Here is a 20,982-nt window from a genome sequence, read left to right as displayed (position 1 = left end):
AATGTGGCATTTATACACAATGGAGTATTACTCTGCATTAAAAAATGACAAAATCATAGAATTTACAGGGAAATGGATGGCATTAGAGCAGATTATGCTAAGTGAAGCTAGCCAATCCCTAAAAAACAAATGCCAAATGTCTTCTTTGATATAAGGAGAGTAACTAAGAACAGTGTAGGGACGAAGAACAGGAGAAGAAGATTAACATTTAACAGGGATGAGAGGTGGGAGGGAAAGGGAGAGAGAAGGGAAATTGCATGGTAATGGAAGGAGACCCTCAGGGTTATACAGTGGAGGAGGTAGAGAGAGAGGAGGGGAGGGGAGGGGAGAGGTGGGGAGGGGGGAGGGTGGAGGATGGGAAAGGCAGTGGAGCACAACAGACACTAGTATGTCAATTTGTAAATCAATGGATGTGTAACTGATGTGATTCTGCAATCTGTGTATGGGGTGAAGGTGGGAGTTCATAACCCACTTGAATCAAAGTGTGGAATATGATATGTCAAGAAATTTGTAATGTTTTGAACAACCCACAATAAAAAATTAAAAAAAAAAAAAAAAAAAAAAAGAATGAATGCTTGATAGAATAAGAGTTGTGTTTCCAAGACAGATGTGGTGGCCCACACCTGTAATTTCAACTTGTGAGGTAGAAGGATCACAAGTTCAAGGCCAACTTGAGCAATTTAGCAAGACTTTGTCTCAAGATAAAATAAAAAGGGCTGGGATGTAGCACAGTGGTAGAGCACCCATGGGTTCAATCCCCAGTACCAAAAAAAAAAAAAAAAAAAAAAAAAAAAAAAATATATATATATATATATATATATATATATATATATATATATATATATATATATATAAAACAAAATAAAAGAGTTTGAGTTCCCAAATAATCAGCAAATTCAGAAATCGAGGCAAGTCTAGAGACTTTATAGATGAGGAGATGGAGGCATTACACAGTTAAATGAACTGAATATTTAATTTATTTAAACCTAGTAGATTATGAATTCAAGGCACTAAATATTAACATTATGGTATTTTTCTAATATGTTACACCAAATATAAAATATACATACAGCCATTTATTACACAGAAATCATGTGATAATAAAAACATATAAGTAAACATTCCACGAATAAGAAAATATATTTCTTGTAGATCATTATAGAAAATAAATGTTCACACAGGTGATTTTCTCATTTAAGAACTCAATTCCATTCATCAAAAGTACAAATTCAATTCACTTCTATTTAGGTATAAATTAAAACCTTTTATAAGCTCTTGATGTTGAAAAGACTCTCAAAAATCATCAAACCACCTTTCATATTAGGATACATGAATTTGGAAACTAACAATAATGTTTCCTGGCCTATCATCTTATTCCCTGGGACAGTAAGAGATGTTGCAAACCACATAAAAAGAAAAAATACTTATATGAGATCATGAGTGAATCCCCAAGACTCTTTCATTAAAGAATCATTCTATAAAATGAGTACATTTCATGAGAGACATTCTCAGTCTTGAATTTCATTGAAACCAGGCAGCAATAAGACTGGGACCCACAACAGTCTCCACTTGCTCCCAATTCACCAGACCCCATGTATCCATTATCAAGACTGCAGTTTATCCAACTATCAGCTGATAGTTGTATATTCAACTATCAGCAGTAGCTCTCTTCCCCACTCATCATATCTACTACTGTTCCTCCTGGTGGTTGGATAGATGGATGGATGAATGGAAGCATGGAATGACCAAGTACATAAAATTTTGCTCCTTTGTTGCACTATAATTCATAGGACTTATTCAAATACCAAGATATAAAGTCTTTTTATTTTTTTTTCAGGATCAAATCTTTATCTACTCTTTCAGAGAAATGTTCTCTTTATTTTTCTTGTTAAACTTTAGTAACTCTCTGTACCTGGCCAATGTTTAATCATCATAACCAAAAGATATCATAATTTGAGTCACATACTTCAGAATCTGGGAATTCAAAGAAAAAATGTCTCTGTCATGATTTTAGTGGGAAAAAAATAGAATTGTATAAAAGTCACCATCTATGTTGATTAACCTATGTGTGTGACTACTAAGAATGAAAAGGATTAGAATTCATATTAGGATGTCATGTATAACTTAAAAGAACAAATAAATTTTTTTTTTAAAAAAGAATCATGTTAGGACTTGATATATGCTTCAAAAGTCAAAACAAAAACAAAAGAGAGCTGAACTTTAGATTTTAAATGATGGTTTAAGAGAGTCTATGGTTTACCTGCAAATGAAATATATTTCTGTTTTTAAAGTGACCGCTGGATTATTTCCTGTTTCTGTTGATGGAAGTGCACCTGGCCCATGGGTATACATACTATAATCAAAGTCATTTCAGCAACAATTACCTGCAAGTTTCACACTGACTTTTCAAAAAAGGTATGTTTCAACTAATGGTTTTTTACCAGCACTTCCATAAACTCTCTATGCAACTCTGGAGAATAGGAGGTTGAAGATAGGTAGGAAGGAAAACTCAGTACCCAGCCCTCAGAGAGTTAACAAATAAAGTGTAGGTCTGTACTACTCACGGCTCTGCTTGTAGGCTCCTGTCTTCGGCCACGTAGTTAGAAGGAATATAGCCCTGCAATTGCTGGCCGGAGCCATCTGCCCTTTTCTCCAAGTGTCTGGCCAGCCACCAGCCCTCATGGGAAGTGTCCAGGACTTGGAGTTTGTCACCTGCACGGAAGCTGAGGTCCTCTGCTGTCCGAGCTTGATAATCAAACAGAGCCACAAAGTAGTGCCTCTGGCTTCTCTTGGGTTCATGTTTCGCAGTCTGAGGAGCTTCAGGGGGAGAGTGGGCCCCTGGATTCTCAATTACCACCGACTTGTCTGCCTCCTGGGACATGCAGGGGAGACAGGGTTCCAAGTATGCCCAGAGCCTCAAACAGATATTGCCCATGGTGCCCTGGTTAGGAGAGGGGGAGAGGGCCTTCCCTCTCCCCGTCGTCTCCACAGATCCACTTTCTCTTCTCTTCTTCTCCAGGTAACTTTGAAATCAGCTCCAACTCACCATACTTTGGAGAGTGTGCTAAGTCCTGTTTCAGAGCAGTCCCCGCAGATCTGGTTGCAGCAAGCCCTGCCTGGGATTCACCTCCTGGTTTTCTTCAGCTGTAGCTGCTGCCCCAGAGCAAAATCAAGTGGGAACTGGGCAGTTGTTCAGGAGGAAAATGCCTCTTCTTCCTGTCTGCTCAAGAATCCCACAACAAAATAAAAGTAAATTAAAAGGACTTTAAATAAATATCTGAGAGCAGAAAGAGCCACCTTGCCCTTTGTCTAAAGAAAAAAGTTAGCAAGAGAAAGATACTATTTCCAGGTAAAATCTCCATGTCTCACCTGTGCCACAGCCCTCTCCAGGCTTCAAGCGTGCTCCTGTGGTTCCACCCGTCCTGATCCTGACTTTTCTTTTCTGTTTTGCTAATGAATAACCAACAGACAGAAACTATTGCCTTTAACATCCTGAGCTATGTACAGACTGTAATAATTTCTCCTTACTTCCTGGTTTCTTCTGTGATCTAAATGGGATTCCCCTCCCAGTTACCCCTCCCTTCTCACACACCCAGGATAGGCCAGCCCCCTTACCAGGGAGCCAAATTCCTTTCATTTTATCCTGGAGAAACAGGCTAGCACAGGTAGCCTGTGTTTTGCTATATTCCCAGCACAGAAATCAGGGCAGAGGATTTTTTTTTTTCCACCACAAATATGAGTAGAATTGTTTTGCAACCACTAGGGGAAATAAAAAAGGCAAATCAGAGTGTTCAGATATTTGTTGCCAGACATAGGGCAATTGAGAAGGAACCATTGAGTCCCTACTTTTTTTTTTTTTTTAACGACCAGGAATAGATTTTAATGGCCTTAAAGTATATTCACAGTCTGGAAAAGTAAGAGAGCAGATGACTAAAACTCTGAGAACCTGAAACACTGTTTTTTCCCACAGAGACATTTGATTTCCCATCCTTCACATACTATTTCTGAAACACACACACACACACACACACACACACACACATCCACACATACATACACACACACATTAGGTGACCAGTAGAGAAAAACAAGTGGAAGGGCTCTTTGTAAACCACCATGAAGAATCTTTCTGTTAAACTTTGACCCCCAGCTCTATACTGGTTCTTTCTAACTTGGCAGGGGTGGTGGCAGAGTTCAGGGACTGAAGAGGCTGAGAACAAGACAATCATTCCAGGCAGGCCATGGGTTTTGATCTATTTCCCCTAGTTTAGGGCAGCTTTCTCACAAATGTGTTTCCTGAATCTCAAGAACAACTGGACAGGACTTTGGGCAGATCAACCAGCAGAGAGCATTACAAATTGTTCGTGATATGCCACTTGTTCCTGTATAAGATATTTATTTAAAATTTTCTCTCTTAGGAGCTGGAGGTATTGCTCAATGGTAGAGCACGTGCTTAACAATCACAAGGCCCTGGATTCAAATCCCAGCAGCAAAACAAAGTTTCTCTCTTAAAAACAAGATAAGAGCTTTCAGAGTCTGGAACCTGGCTAACCTAGCCCTAACACAATCTCAAAACTCTTGTTCTTTCTCGAATTGCAAGGCAGTTTTAGCAATTAGAATAATGAAAGTTAAAAAAGAAAGAAGGAAAAAAGAAAACCAAAGAATCATGGCCACAGCTACATTGCTCTAAAACTAGGTACAAGGGACAGATCATTTGGTTAGAACAAAATCTTGTCATGCTCCCAGGTTTCTCCACTTGTCCCCCTTGTCAGAGTAGAAGTAAAAATTTTCAGGAATAGAAAAGCTAAAAGCTGAGCTAGGTTTTTATTGTATTGCTTTGTTTTGATTTGATTTTTTTATGACATGGAACTTAAAATAGAAGGCATTTATAATTCCATATTTTATACAGAAGAGAAAAATAATAATTATGTAATACTGACAAAACATTAAATTATTTTGTTCCAAAAGCAATATGTACCCTGCAAGTAGAGGATCCTGTTAATGCCCCTAAACAAAGTTGCAGATGCTGAAGTCTACATGATCTAGAAATGAAAGCAGATTTGGAAACAACCAGTGAGATGTGTCAAACCCAATTTGTAAGTGGGGACTGAGACTTCAAAATTTGAAGATTCCAAATTCAAATATGACTTCACTATAGTTATGACAAGGCATTCTGTAAAAAAGACAAAGCAGCAGCTTGCACGGCAGAGTCACAGAGCAAGTGAATGAAAGTGAAGAAGCAGTCAACCATCCAATGATGGCCCAAGAAGCAGAGTACAGGGTGGGAAGGGGCTTCCTCCTGCGAAGAGTACTAGGATCCTCCAGTCACCCAAGCTTGAAGGCTCGCCATCATCTTTTACTGGCTCTTTGGTTTCGTCCAGCTAATCAATCACTAAATTCTGCTCATTCTTCCTTTACATTGACTCCACAAACTTTTTGGATTTTTTTTTAAGCTCCATCTGAATGACAGTTGGGCACTAAACAGAAAAAAGAGTATTTATCCCTAGACTATTCCAGAGGCCTCCTAATTGGTCTCCCTTCCTTCAGCTCATTCCTATCTCCAGCTCATCTTGCATACCAAGATAAGTGGTGTTTGTAACAGCTTATAGAGAGATGGTTATGATAGTAGCAGTGACAGAGGTGACGCAAGCACTAATTAAGAGAAGCTGTCAGTTTCAGAGGACTTTCTATGTACCAGGCACTCTGCTAAGAATGTGACAATTGACACATCATTTAATTCTCACGAAACTTTAAATAAAAAAGAAAACTATGAGGAAGGTAGTAGTTTTCATTTTATTTTAGAAAAGAAAGGCTTGAAGAGGTCAGGTGGCTTGCTTAATGTCACACAGCCATCAAATAGTTGAATGATGAGTCATGCCCTGTACTCAGTCTGACTCCAGAGCCTAAGACTGTAAATCCTCAGTTTTGCAGATCAGGAAGAATTTAATATCATTCTTCTATGTAAAATCCTTCAGTAACCTCTAAGATGTTTGGAATAAAACCTAAACTTTTAAATATTTCACACACAGCCCTGCAAGTTCCTCCAACCTCACAGACCCTCCTTCACAGGCACACGCTCTGACAGTTCCCCAAACAAACAAACAAACAAAAAAAAACAGCTCCTGAGATTCCAGGCCCTCTTCCCACAGCACCCCTGCTTCCTCTTCTACTTGCTCTGCTGATGACTTCCTTGTCATTTTTCCAGGATGAATTGAAGCATCACCTTCTCTGCCTTAATAGATTAGTAGGACTCTGCACCCCTGAAATCTGTCATACAGTTATACTTAGTTGCTTGCTGAGTCCTTCTTGGGTTCCCATAGTTGTCTGCTTTTCCTTGGAGAATAGAATTCCCTTCTCTGAATTCTCAAAGCCCTGTACAATGTCCAGTGTGTAAATAGCAGATACTTATAAGTATGAGTTGAATAAATTACTAAAGACAGAAAGAAGAAGGAAGGAAAGAAAAGAAGGATAGAGGGAGGGAGGGTGAGAAGGATGAGAGGGAAGGAAGGAAAGAACAGAGGGAGAGAGGAAGAAAGGAGGAACAAAGAGGAGAGAGAAGGAAGGAAAGAAAAAAGATGAGGAGGGGAAAGGGAGAGGAGAAAATAGGAAAAAGGAAGGGGAAAAAAGGGAAGAAAGAAGGAAGAAAACATCAATATTAAGTCATAATATATTATATATGACATAATATTAAGTCAATATTCACCAACAGGAGTGAAAGGTCTATAGTTTGACACGTGCCTTGGCACAGAGGAGTGACTTTCTGTCCTTTGTCTTAGCCCCTTCCTTTCCTTTCTTATGGTTCACTGACCTTTGGGTTCCTTTGCCAGTCTCCTAAATCTCTCCCTCTCCATCCCTCCCTCTGAGCCCCATTCTTATAGAAAATTGCCACCAGATTAATCTTCTTCAGTCACTCTCCTGCACAATAACCTTCAACACATGCTCATTGCCTAGAAGAAATTCAAAGCTAAAGAATTTGTGCTTCACTCAGTCTTTATCAGATGCACCCTTTCAACATCCCCCTCCATTAGGGGCTCACAGTAACCCTTAGGCTCAGCCAAATTGGTTTACTACTTCTCCCAATAAGACTTATCTGTTCCAATATCTAATTATGTCTCCTTTGGCATTCTTTTTCTTCTTATTCCTTCTCCTCCCAGCAGATTTCAGCCTACATTTCAAGGTACGAATAAAAAATCCCACACCTCCTTCATGCATTCCTGCCCCCAAATAATCTCTTTCTCTCTTGACAGAAAGTATTGGGCTCCACACACCCACCCCAATACACACAACATTAAATGAGTTTCATCATTCCCCTGCTATGCAAAATCCCCCAGCTATTCAGTTTCATCCCAGGATAAACTGTCAGTCTCCAGCTCTTGCTAGGTCCTCAGCACTGCTCAGCATTATTTTATATGCCAATCTGGTCAGCTGCTGTTTTCTGCAATTTCTCATAACTCTGTTAAATCACCCACCCTTCTTCTCCGGGATTCTGCTGCTACCTGCTTTCCCTGATAGCTTTGTCGTATAAATTCACTGAAATTCCAAATCTATTTGATATTAATTCACTCATTCCTTTTCTTGAATCAAAAAAGAAAATGTATCACAAATATTTACACTTTCTTTTCACCTATGGTGATCTTAAAAATGGAAAGAGGTGGGGAGGGGAATTCAGTCAAAGAGATATAGCCTTCAACAAATGATGTTGGATCAGTTGAACACCCATAGACAAAAAAAAAAAAAAAAATGAACCTCCACAAGACACACACAAAAAGGAACCTCAATTTAAATCTCACATATTATGCAAATTTAACTCAAAATGGATCATGGACTTGAATGTAAAATGTACAACTATAAAACTTCTGGGGGGAAAAAGAAGAAAATATCCAGAATCTAAGTCTAGTCAGAGATCTTAGATGCTTGACAAAGAAAGCACTATTCATAAGAGGACAAATTAATAAACCTCACCAAAATTAAAAATTTGCTCCCTGAAAAACTGTTAAGGAAATGAAAACAATGAGAGAAAACATATAAAGTACTTTAAACTAAATATCTCACAAAGAATAAATATCTGGGGCTGGGGCTGTAGCTCAGTTGTAGAGCGCTTGCCTAGCATGCCTGAGGCACTGGGTTTGATCCTCAGTATGACATAAAAATAAACAAATAAAACAAAGGCAATCTGTCCATCTACAACTACAAAAAAAAAATTTTTTAAAAAGAATAAATATCTGAAATGTGCAAAGAAGTCTCAAAACTCAACAGTAATGAACAAAACATCCAATTTGAGAAGGTACAATGACATGAACAAACATTTCACTGAAGAAAATAAATAGATGGAAAATAAGCCCATGGAAAAAAAATGTTCAACATCATTAATCATCAAGAAAGGCAAATTAAAATAATAATGAGATAACTTTATGCACCTATAATAATGACTTAAATAAAACAGCACCACCAAGTGAGGATGGTAACAAAGTGGAGAGACTGGATCCACTCATTCCATAGCTATAGCATGAGCTATATATTCCCACTCAGAAATTGCTGATGGGAATATGAAATTGTAGAACCTCTCAAGGTTTTTTATATATATATATAAATGGCAGGGTTTTTAAAAATATAAAATTAAACATGTACATACTACACAAACAAGCAGCTATAATATTGGACACTTATTCTTCAGAAATGAAAATTTATGGTCACAGAGAAATGTACATACAAATGTTTATGACATCTTCACTCATCATAAGTCTAAACTGGAAAAAACTCAGATGTCCTTCAGTAAGTGATAGATACATATCATGGACTTATATTTAGCAATAAAATATATATATGTTTATATATACACACACATATATATATTTATACACACACGTATATGTGTGTGTATAAATACATATATATGTTTGTGTCTATATATATATATGTGTGTGTGTGTGTGTGTATATATATATATGTACATATATATATATATATATATATGTGTGTGTGTGTGTGTGTGTGTGTGTGTGTGTGTGTACATAAACCTGGGTAAATCTGTGTAAAATTATGTTGAGTGGAAAAAAACCCCTGATCCCCAAAGATTACATTATTGTATGATTCACTTTATAAAACAATCTTGAAATAAAATTATAGAAATGAAGAATACATTAGTGGTTGACAGAAAAGTTGGAGGTTACGGATGTGGCTATAGAAAGACAACATGAGGGATTCTTGTGGTGATAATGTATAAGTCAGATTTTTATTGTTGTGACAAAAATATTTGAGAAAAAAATACAAAGAGGAAAGATTTATCTTGGCTCAGGTTTCAGAGTTTTCTGTTCTTGGTGAGCTGGCTTCATTCCTTTAGGCCTAAGATGACGCAAAACATCATGGTAGAAGAGTGTGGTGAAAGAAAGCTGCTCATCTCATGGCAGCCTGGAAATGGGAACAGGAGAAAGGAGAGTTGGGGACAAGATATACACTTCCAGGGCATGCCCCCAGTGACAAACTTCTTACAACTAGGCCCTACCTTCCATGGTTTCTACCACCTTCCAATAATCCCGTTATGGTTTGGATATGAGGTATCCCCCAAAAGTTCCTATTTTAATGCAAGAATATTCCAAGGTGAAATGATTAGATTTTGAAAGCTTTGATCAAAGCAGTCCATCTTAGTTTGAATGGACTGAGTGGAAACTGAACAAGTGGGACATGGCTGAAAGAGGTGGGTCACTCTGGGAGGGGGGCATGCCTTAGAAGGATTCATCTTCCCTGCAGCCTTTTCCTCTCTCTCTCTCTCTCTCTCTCTCTCTCTCTCTCTCTCTCTCTCTCTCGTAGGCAGACTGTGAAATGAACCTCTGAAACTGTGATCCCAAAATAAACTTTTTCTCCTCTAAGTTGTTACTTTCAGCTAAAAAGAAAAGTTAACTAACAAAGTCCATTCAATTGTGAACCCATGAATGGATTAACCCATGTATGAGTCCTCGTTTGGGGGATATTTTAAATCCAAACTAAAATGGATGATAATATTCTGTGTCTTCCATGTAACTATGCCAGTATCTGGGTTGTGATGAAGCAGTGTAGTTTTGCAAGGTGTCATCACTGAGGGAGATGGGTAAGTGCACATGAAATGTTTCTGTATTATATGTATCGACTACTTGCAAATATAAAATTATCTCAAAATTTTAAAGTTAAAAAAAGGAAGGAAACAAGACTTCAGTGGCTACTGGCCCCTTGAGAATGAAGGTCATATTTAAGATGGCATTGAAAGTCACATTCATCATCTCATCTTTCATTAACTTCAGTCTTTTCCATTGTATGTTATGGTTTGAATGTCCTCCCAAAGACACAAGTTGAAGCCTTTGTCTGCAATGCAGCCAAGTTCAGTGGTGGGGCTTTTGGGAAGTTATTGGATTATAGGGTTCTGATCTCATCAATGGATAAATCCATTGAGTTCATAACTGAATGGACTATTGGGAGGTGGTGAAACTGTAGAAAGTAGGATCTAGTTGAAGGGAGAGGTCTTTGAAGGTGTGCAAGCCAACAAAAATAAAGGGAAGCTGGGTGACCAGACTGCCCTCAAAGTCTGGCTATAAGGACAAGTTAAAAGAAACTACACCATCAGAGGTTGATGGCTTCTTTGCTACTGGCTCCATCATCACTGTATACTAGATAACACTGTCTTTACCACAAGGTCTGAGCTAGCTTTCAGCACCAGATTTCAGACAGATCTTTCATGGAGGAAGACTGAATTCTTCCTCCCCAGCTCACAGAGTGGTAGACTTCTCACACATCAAAAAGAGCTCGATATGGTAAGCAACCACAAAAAATAAAAAGAAAAATTTCTACTATGTCTAGTTTTACTCCAAACTATACTCTGGATAACATTCTCTCAATGTAGCCAAACATGTCATTTTGTTTTGTTTTGTTTTGACCAGTTGCCCTTTGCTGAAGCCTGTCTTCTACATGATATGATTACCTCAACCCCTATCCCTTTATCTTACTGTTATCCAACGTATTGCCAGATAAATATGGGTACTTGATACCTTTAAGAATCAAAAAAAGTGTGTCCATCTTTATCAATTCTTTCCTGACCAACTAATTAGAAAGAATTCACTACTCCCTCATTTATGTCCCCTAACCATGTCTCATACACATTTCTTTTTTGGGGTATAGGGGGTGGTACTGGAGATTGAACTCAGGGAACGCTGAGCCACATCCCCAGCCCTATTTTGTATTTTATTTAGAGACAGGGTTTCACTGAATTGCTTAGTGTCATATTTTTGCTGAGGCTGACTTTGAACTCTTGATCCTCCTGCCTAAGCCTCCCAAGCTTCTGGGATTACAATCATGTAGCTCTGCGCCCAGCTCTCATACCTATTTCTATCATTCATTTCATGTCTGTCTCACTCAGCTCATGCTAACCTCTTTATCATTTTTACTCTAGACTTTTTTGTTTACAGTGTTGACACAATGCCTAATTATTATATTGAGTGAAAATTAATGAATACCATTCATCTAGAACATAGTTAATAAGAGCCTATAAAGTCTTGTATCTGTGTATGTGTTTTTCCCCAGCCATACATATTATTCTGTACTTGAGACATAAGGAGTTGTCTTATATTCCTTTTTTAATATTTATTTTAGGTTTATTTATAATTTCTAGAACCCTAAAGAGACTCAGATGAAGCAGAGAGTGTTCTGGAACTCCTGGATAGATTACCAGTTCTTATCTTCCTACTTGGAACTTATGTCTTATGTTTCCTAATATCCTAAGGAGAATCTAGACTGTGGTTCTAGGTGGTCTCCTGTTTTCAATTCTGTTCCACCAAAATCTATTTTCCAAATAGTAGCCAAAACAATCTTTGTAAAATATAAACTAGATTTGTTTTTCAATAGCTTCCCATTACACATAAAATAAGCTCCAAATTCCCTGTCTCTGGAAATAAGGCCCTTTGGGGCTATCTCTAGCCTACCCCTTTCTCTCTATTGGGCACCATTCTTCTGACTCTCTATAGTCCAGCCACAGCAGCCACTTTTCTGCTCACCAAGGCAATAGACAAGGCCCTTTTCTGACCAGGAATTTTTGCTCACTATTTCCTCAGTCAACAACATTCTTGTTCACATTCTTCAGGTGGATGGATTCTTCTGTTCTCAGCCTAAATAATATATCATTAAAGAGATTACCCTGACTACTTTGTCTAAAGCTGCAAAACTGCTCAGCCTAGCTTCTTTCTTATCATGTGTCATGGGTTTAATTGTGTCCCCCTCCCCCCCCCAAAAAAAAAAAACTTGTGTCAAACCCTTAATTCTCAGCATTTACGAATATGACCTTATTTAGAAATATGGTCCTGGTGCAGCTATAAAGTTAAAATAAGGTCATTTGGGTTGGCACTCATCCAATATGACAAGTTTATAGATAAAAAGGGAGACATTTGGACACACACATGCACAGAGACAACACCACATGAAGTGACATTGGGAGAAGATGGCCATGTTGTTGGAGTGATCATCCATAAGCCAATGAATACTAAGGATTACCACAGACCCCAGACGCTAGAAGAGGCTAGCTGGAGAGCATGACCCTACTAATACCTTGATTTTCAAAAATATAGCCTCTAGAACCAAGAAACAATAATTTTTTGCTGTTTTAGGCCATTAGTTTAGGCATTTTGTTATAGCAGCCCAAGGGAACTAATACAGCTTGTCAGCACAATTGTGCTTTTGCAGCACTCATCACAATCTGTATTTTTGTGGTCTATTTCTTTGCCTGTCTGTTTAATACAATTACCCCTACTAGAAATTGCTTCCAGTGAAATAAAGACCTCATCTACCCTCTTCACTGCAGTGTCCCCAAAACTTAGCTATCCACAGATGATCAAACAATAATTGTTATATAATCAGCTGATATATCAAAAAAACATATTTTTGTTGATCAAATAATATTTATATAGCTGCATTAGATACAAAGATTCTGCTAGTTCAGTGGAAAACTCTTATTTCTAGAAGAGAATTCAGGACACTTGTACTAATTACAGAGTACCATTTTTTATTACTAAAGAAAAAGTGGAATATCCCTTTTTTGGATATTATCTTATAACCAAGGTCAAATAATGATGCCTATACATTTTTGTGGAGATTGATGCCAAGATTCATATGGAAACTTTTTCAGGCTCCAGATGTTTTGTCTGATGCCATTAAATAATTAGAACCCAAAAAGTCTCATCTTACCCCTTGGACCTGAGTCTTGCCGTCATTCATTAGCTTAATTATTTTTTTAAATTTCTCTTCTAGACGAAATTCAAATACTTCCTTTGGCTGTAATAAAAGCTGATGCCTTGGGATTCTTCATCTGTTTCATCTTAGCCTCCACCAGTCCCTCATTTAGTCATCTTTTGGGGTTTAGACATTAGCCTGACACCAGGGGAAATGACAAACATCTGTTAAAATGAGCTAAAGGATGGGAAATACATTATGAAGAGCTTGAGTTATTTCAGAGGAAAATGATGATGATGGTGAAAGAATAGCCTTAGTATTTGAAGGAGATGATAACAACTTAATTCTAAATTTATCCTAGTTTACTTAGCTAAAGAGCATAATCCTCATTCTGGAAAAAGGAACCCATTAGATATATTCAATTGAGACTTAGAATTTAAAGGGAAGCAATGATTTCCAGAAGGTCGACATGGGCTCAAAATTGTGTGGGGGGATATATCCCAAGTTAAACTCGACTTCTTTTTTCATATACAATTTCTATTTTTTACTTAACAGTAGCACTTGGAAGACATCAAAATCAAATGTTGAATTTTATCACAACTAGTACTATCTAAATAGCTGAAACAGTTGAAGGACATGAACTTTGAGGAGCCTTGGCATGCTAGATCTTTACTATTAACAATTATAGTGTCATTCCTAACCAACGACAATGGACTGCATTAAACATCCAACCAACACTGAACATGGGACTCATTCTGTCTTATCTAGAGGGTGCATTTTCAATATTCAAGGAACATTACCATCCTCATTTTTAACACCTGAAAACCCATGGATTTTCTCCACAGTGATCCATTTAATGAGTTTTCTTGTTTGCAAGCAAATCTATTCAGCTTAAAAAAAAAAAAAAAAAAAAACTAAAACTCTTTGTTTCTTTGTTTAGCACTACCTAAGACATGAAATAGGCATAGTATACCTAAATTTGAAAAAAAAAAATCTAAAGAAATCTGCAAAGAGGTTTAGGTAGAAAATGTGTTTTCTAATAAGACCACATTAGTATTATAGCATTACAAGCTCCCAGAAGCAACTGAGAAACCTTTCCTAAAAGGGAAATCAGGATGGAAGTGTAGCTTGGTGGTAGAGCACTTGCCTAGCATTTGTGAGGTCCTGGGTTCAATTCCAGCACTGTAAAGGTAGATAACATTTTTAAAAATAAAGTGGGGATAGGTAACCATGGTCTACTGGGTGAATTGATTTTGCCAAGGCCATATACTTCATAAAATGGGTTTTACTCTGATCTAAAGCAAAACTATTTTAGTAATACTAAGGAGCCTCTCTAATCTGTTAGACATAATCACACTTTCTCCCAAATGACAGACAATCCAAGGACCTGGAAGTCTCTGGATTGTTGGGAGGTTTTTGTTTGTTTGTTTGTTTGTTTGTTTTTTCCTTTAAGCCCTTCTCTTTGATATTTTGACAAGCATGAGATAAAAAAATTTGTGATTGGGCAGACTTAACATGAATGTTTGTAGGATGTCAGTATGCTTCTTACTGTTAATCTTTCAAGTTTATTGGCTAATTCCAAACCCTGTGTGCAAAGTGAGATTAGCAGAGCTGCACCTCTGTTATAGTTTAACTCCTGTCAAAGATTAATTCTTACCTAATACTATTGTAGAAAGGATTTTTTAAATGTACATTACTAGGTCAGATAGAATCACAACTGGATGAAGGAATGGACTTAAGTCACACCGCTCATTTTTTGTTAGCTGTTGTTAGCTGTATTGGTGACTCTGGACTGGGGGAGGGGTGTCCTCATTCACTGCCATGTAGAGGCAGAATGGATTGTGGATAAGAATTTCAGGGCTGGAGCTATATAGCTCAGTGATAGATGCTTGCCTAGCATAAACACAGCCCAGGGTTTAATCCCCAGCACTGCAAAACAAAACACAAAACTGTAAAACTATTTAAGAATTCCTGTTCCCCTGTCACTTTTTGGCTTTGAGATCTTGGATAACATTATCCACTTCTTAGCCTCAGTTTGTTTATCTATGAAATGCTGTCATTTCCTTGACAATAACATGTACCTCAGAAAGATGTTAGAATTAAATGAGAAGATACATTAAAATATTTATCTTCAAAGTTAAATATATATATATATCTCCCCTATCTAGGACATAGTGTATACCCAATAAGTATAAGAAATTATTATAAGAATAAAGAACATGCAACTAGCCAGCCTGATTACTTCTGTCTTCTTCTTGTGACACTTAGAACAGTTTTAGGAAATGATTACATTCTCAGATCATTCCCCTCCCACCTATAAATAAAAGCAAAATCCATACCACACATCCAACTTCAAAAGCATTAATAAATATATACTAAAACTACGATTCTGTATCTATGTGAAGAAAACACTTACAGTATATTCTGCATAGGAAAACATCCTTGACAAACCTATTTTAAACATCTCCATTTTTTCCCATATTTTTTTCTTCATATGACTATTATCCCATCCATCATTTCTTAATCCCATTTATCAGCCTCTCCAGCTATATTCCTCTCTCCTTTTCTCCTCAGACCTTCATTCATAAGTTTCTCTCATCAAAACATCAATGTATTAGTTTACTTTAGTTCATTTGAGCTAAAGTAAAAATTACAACTGCACAACTGGCAATAAATAAAGTATGCTTCAGTCCTATGATATATTAAAATTTTGTCAATGATTCCAAAATACCAAAGTGCCTTATAAATTTTTTAAGAATAAAATACTTTTATATAACACTAAATTACTTCTGTTCGTATCTATTAAAAAGCCAAAGTAGATAGATTCTTGAAACAGTTCAATCTAATTGCAAGTTACCCATTATTAGCCACAGTGGTTGTTGGTCAGATATTTTCTTCCAGTGGGTGGGTGATCACCCCATGCCAAGGCAAGGAGAAAGGAATTTAATGACAGGGAAGCAAAGTTAAAAGTGTTTCTACTTGCCTTTTAAGAGTGGTAGAAACTCTGGAACTTATGATTTTGGGCTATGTTCTTTATGCCAGAACCTTCTTGGCTTTAAGGCCATAGTTGTGCCCTAACCCTGCAGGTAGGGATGGCAGAGTCTCTTGCTTGCTCTTGCTTTCAATATGGAAGGGCTTCTGAAGTCTGAGAATAGATCTGTATGAGTAGAGCAGGTTGACAGCATCATTAGCAAATGAATTTTACATGTGTCTGTGCATGAGCTATAATTTGTCTATTAATGAGATAGAGGGTCCTTTTCTCATTGATACACCTTGGGACATATGGAAAAGAAAGCTTACCCAGATAGTCATGCATAAAGAAGGGAACAGTTTTAAAAAATGTGATGTCTAAACTTAAAGAAAATATAAGTTATCCAAGTGGAAAACAGTTTGAAAGAGAAAGGGTCACAGGTAGAGGAAAAGCAAATATAAAGATCAGTGACAATAGAAAAACTGGTGTGTTTTATCAACCAAAAGACAACTTTATTTGGTATATCTAGGAGGCCTAATCCAGGTGTAAAATAAGCTCAATTCTGCTTAATTTTATAGATCAAACAAGAAAGGTCTCAAGCTAGTGAGGCCCACAGATAATCCAGGGAAATTCACTGGGACTTCCTCTTGTCCCTCTCACCCTTGACCCACAATTACTCCTGGGTAGACATCCACATTTGAAAGCTTCATCTAGCCCAGTGCTTCTCAAATGTTAATGTGCAAATGAACCACCTGGTGATCTTCTAAACATAAATTCTGAGTCTGCAGGTCTGGGATGAAGCCTAGGAGGCTGCATTTCCAACACTCCAGGTGATGCCCAGGCTGCTGATCTGAGGACCACCATTTATGGAGAAGGAATTGAGACACTCCACTTAGAGCTCACACCTCCGAGTGAGACATCAGCACATCCTCCTCGAGGATAAGTGCTTACTTTGAAAACATTGTTATCACTTAATCCCTACAATTTGCAAATATTTACAAAATATTTGAAAGACCACTTGGTTCAATTACATCATTTTAAAATGGAAAAAATAATAACAGCCTAGAAATAAAAAGTGACTTTCCTCAGGACACTGAGGTATTATTGATGATAAAGTCAGGAATCCTCAGCTCAATACAAGAGGGTCCTTTCTGACCACCACACGGCTTCTCTTCAAGAAATCCAGTCAAAAAAGAATTCTGGGGCTGGAGTTGTGGCTGACATGTGTGAGACCTTGGGTTCAATCCTCACCACCGCATATAAATAAATAAAAATTAAAAAAATAAAAAAATCCATTGACAACCAAAAAGCACTTAAAAAAATAAAAACAGTATTTTGAGCTGTCCTTGGCTGACACCAATGACTCTGGAATGGAAGAAGAAAACAATGTAGCTAAGGTACATTTCAAGGTGGAAGGTGACTATTCAAATTCCCCAGGGCTAGGCTCCCTAGCTCCTGAACCCCAGTCTAGGTTTATATTATGCTAATAGTAATTCACTTTATATCCTTCTAATTATAATGAACACAAATCTATAACCTGAGCCACAGGCTTCCCTTTCTTACAATACTGCATTTCTGAGGTAGCGTTTGCAAAAATCCCAATAGCAGTAACAAAATTCTAACCCAAGGGGAAACAGAATTTTGCCATATAGCTAATCAGTACTTTAAAATTAAAAGAGCTTTGTAAAACATTACAAATTAAAAAAAAAATAGTCATAAGCAACAATAACGGAAACAAATGCACTGCTTCTTACCCACACATGCATGATTTTATATAGAATCTAAGAAAAAGAAATTCTTATACTAAACTTCTGAGATTTAGAATCTTCCAATGTCCACGCCAAGTACTTGGGTAGAACTTCAAGAATTTCTTGTCAGGCTGGGGATGTGGCTCAAGCGGTAGTGCGCTCGCCTGGCATGCGTGCGGCCCAGGTTCAATCCTCAGCACCACATACAAACAAAAATGTTGTGTCAGCCGAAAACTAAAAATAAATAAATAAATATTAAAAAAAAAAAAAAAAGAATTTCTTGTCCAGTGAGGCCTTTTCTTGGTCTTGTGATGAATAGGTAGTATACTTATCTTTATTTTGATACTGGACTATCTCTAAGCAGTCATGTTCAGATTTCTATTGTTCACACTAAGGGTTACTGTTGTTTTTGTGTTTTGAAGCATTTCTTTTCCTTTGCTTCTCTATTTTAAAAAAACTTATTGTTCTCATAAATTCCTGTTATTTAAAGTCAAACTCAAAGAAATATTTTATTAAATTCAATAAATACCTCTAATAGGTCTTCAAAAATAATAAAAGCCTCTTTAGAATGGTTAGATTATCTGTTGAGTGCTGGAATTTTAATAGCTAAGTTCATAATAATGATGTTTTGTAATGTTATATTGAAAAATCTGTTAAACTGCATAATGTATAATGTCATATGTGGTACAGCAATTTATAGACTTGTAATTGGTGTCCTGGGCCTTGAAACTTGGAATTGTTCATTTTAGGAAAGTAACCAAGTCTCAGGGGTTTAATTTTCCTCAGATAATAATCAAAGTAAACATGTTCAATATATAATCAAAGTCTATTAACAGGTGGTTTGCTTTTCCTCAGTTGAAGTTAAACCACAAGTCATACCTTGTCCCCCGTGTACATAATGTTACATATGCATATAGTTTAATGTAAGTGCAAAAAGCCTATAATCTGTGTACTATTCTCACCTCCACAAAGCAGTACACATTATAACATGGTTGACCATACACACTTGTATGTCTCTATGGTCATTAGAAATTTCACTATTCAGTCAGTGGAGACCATTTACTGGCTTCACTGCCTGGTCAGTGTCAGATGCAATCAAACTTTTATCCAATGACAAAAGCACTCATTTGCTAGTCTATCAGAAGCAACTGTAACACTCATGCCTTAGAAGATCAAACCATACAATGGACCAGTTGAAAGGAAGCATACTCTAGTGGCTGTTATAAATTGTGACTTGTCTATTGATAATTATTTGTTTCAGTAGTCCTTAAGGTTTACTGCCTTTGCTTCACTGAGTCAAGAAATATTTAATGAGCTACTATTATGTGCTAGGCCCTGGGCTAATATGAAGCATTATGTCTTTTATGTAAGGACAGCATCACAAACAAAAAATGCGACTGATGAACACTATCAGTGCAAACGGTGACACAGATCTAAATAAGGTGTAAATTTGTTTGGAAGTAATGTCGCCCTCTTCAAATTCCATAATAGTTTTCTTTTCTATAATTTAGTCACTGCATAATCATTGAGCATCACCTACTAGGCATTAGGCATAGTGCCTGATTTTTGAGTAAGTAGACATAAAACAAGATATAGTGATATTCTATATAGAACATATAGTCTATGGAGCTGGGGTTGTGACTCAGTGGTAGAGCATTAGCCTGGCATGTGTGAGCACTAGGTTCGAGTCTTAGAAACATATAAATAAATGAGTAAATAAATAAATTAAATAAAGGTCCACTGACAACTAAATATATATGTATATGTATATTTTGAAAAAAAATTTCTTAAAAAAAGAATTTATAGACTAGTATATGGAAGAGATAGTATTAAACATACAGCTATAGAAATAATAATTTTTCTAAGTTATGAAGCAGAAGTACAAAGGGCTACAAGAAAGATATTATACTCTATTATATACAAGATTCTTTAGATCTATACTTGTTTTATCTTTATATCACCCACAGAATTTGGAAAAAAAAATCTGAAAAAATGACAGATATTTGTTGAATGATTGAGCCCTACATTTGAAAATGAGCACAGTGGCTCATGCCTGTAATCCCAGTGACTCAGGAGGCTGAGGCAAAAGGATCTCGAGTTCAAAGCCAACCTCAGCAATTTAGGAGGCCTTAAGCTACTCAGCAAGAACTGTCTCTCAAAACAATATATAAAAGGGTTGGGGATGTGGCTCAGTGGTTAAGTGCCTAGCCCTGATGTACAGAAAGTGAAAAATCTCTCCCTTTCATCATTCTCCTCTTTGTCCTCTACTGGTGGATCCATCTTCAGTCAGTGGAGACCATTTACTGGCTTTACTGCCTGGTCAGTGTCAGATGCAATCAAACTTTTATCCAAAATGACAAAAGCACTCATTTGCTAGTCTATCAGAAGCAATTGGTTCTATTCCTGGTAACCACAAAAAAAAAAAAAAGAAGAAAAAGAAAAGAAGGAGAAGGAGAAGAAGAAGAGGAGAAAGAAAGCAAAGAAAATAGGGGCAAAGAATGTCATTCTTTAAAAAGGAAAATATTACAATCTAAAAAAATGGAACTTTTTCTGGATACATAATCTACCCAAATTGAATCATTAGGATGCAGAAAACTTGAACATACCAGTAATGGTTAATTAAATTGAATCAGTAATAAAATCTCCCAAAAAACAAAAGCCCATGACTAGATAGTTTCACTGCTGAATTTTACTGAACATTTAAAGAACTAACACCAGTGTTTCTCAAAATACTTCCAAAAGTTGAGAGAAAGGGAACCTTTCAAAACTCATTCTGAGTCCAGCTTTATCCTCATACTAAAACTAAACAAGGAACTAGAAAGGGAAATTACAGACCAATATCCCTGATGAACACAGATACAAAAATCCTCAAAAAAAAAAAAAAAAATACTAGCAAATCTAACCCACCAGTACATCAAAAGAACTATATATCATGATCAAGTGGAATTTATCCAGAGATATAAGGATGGTTCACATATGCAAATTAACAAATGTAGTGCATCAATTATATCAACAGAATGAAGAGCAAAAATCGATGTGATCACCTCAATAGATGCAGAAAAAGATTCAGTAAAATGC

At 36.8% G+C, this 20,982-nt stretch overlaps 1 protein-coding gene across 1 annotated transcript in view; it reads right to left on the bottom strand.

Moving 5' to 3' along the window:
* Window positions 1–2,935, bottom strand: part of Frk (fyn related Src family tyrosine kinase) — a 112,997-nt gene extending 110,062 nt beyond the window's left edge. Inside the window, exon 1 of the mRNA XM_027928327.2 lies at window positions 2,565–2,935. Coding sequence (XP_027784128.1) covers window positions 2,565–2,935 — 371 coding nt within the window. The remainder of the gene's footprint in view (window positions 1–2,564) is intronic.
* Window positions 2,936–20,982: the final 18,047 nt, after the last annotated feature.

The sequence above is a fragment of the Marmota flaviventris genome, chromosome 6 (genome assembly GCF_047511675.1).
Source record: "Marmota flaviventris isolate mMarFla1 chromosome 6, mMarFla1.hap1, whole genome shotgun sequence".
Lineage (NCBI taxonomy): Eukaryota > Metazoa > Chordata > Mammalia > Rodentia > Sciuridae > Marmota > Marmota flaviventris.
The sequence above is the reverse complement of the archived record's forward strand: the minus strand, read 5'-3'. Positions and strand labels throughout refer to the sequence as shown.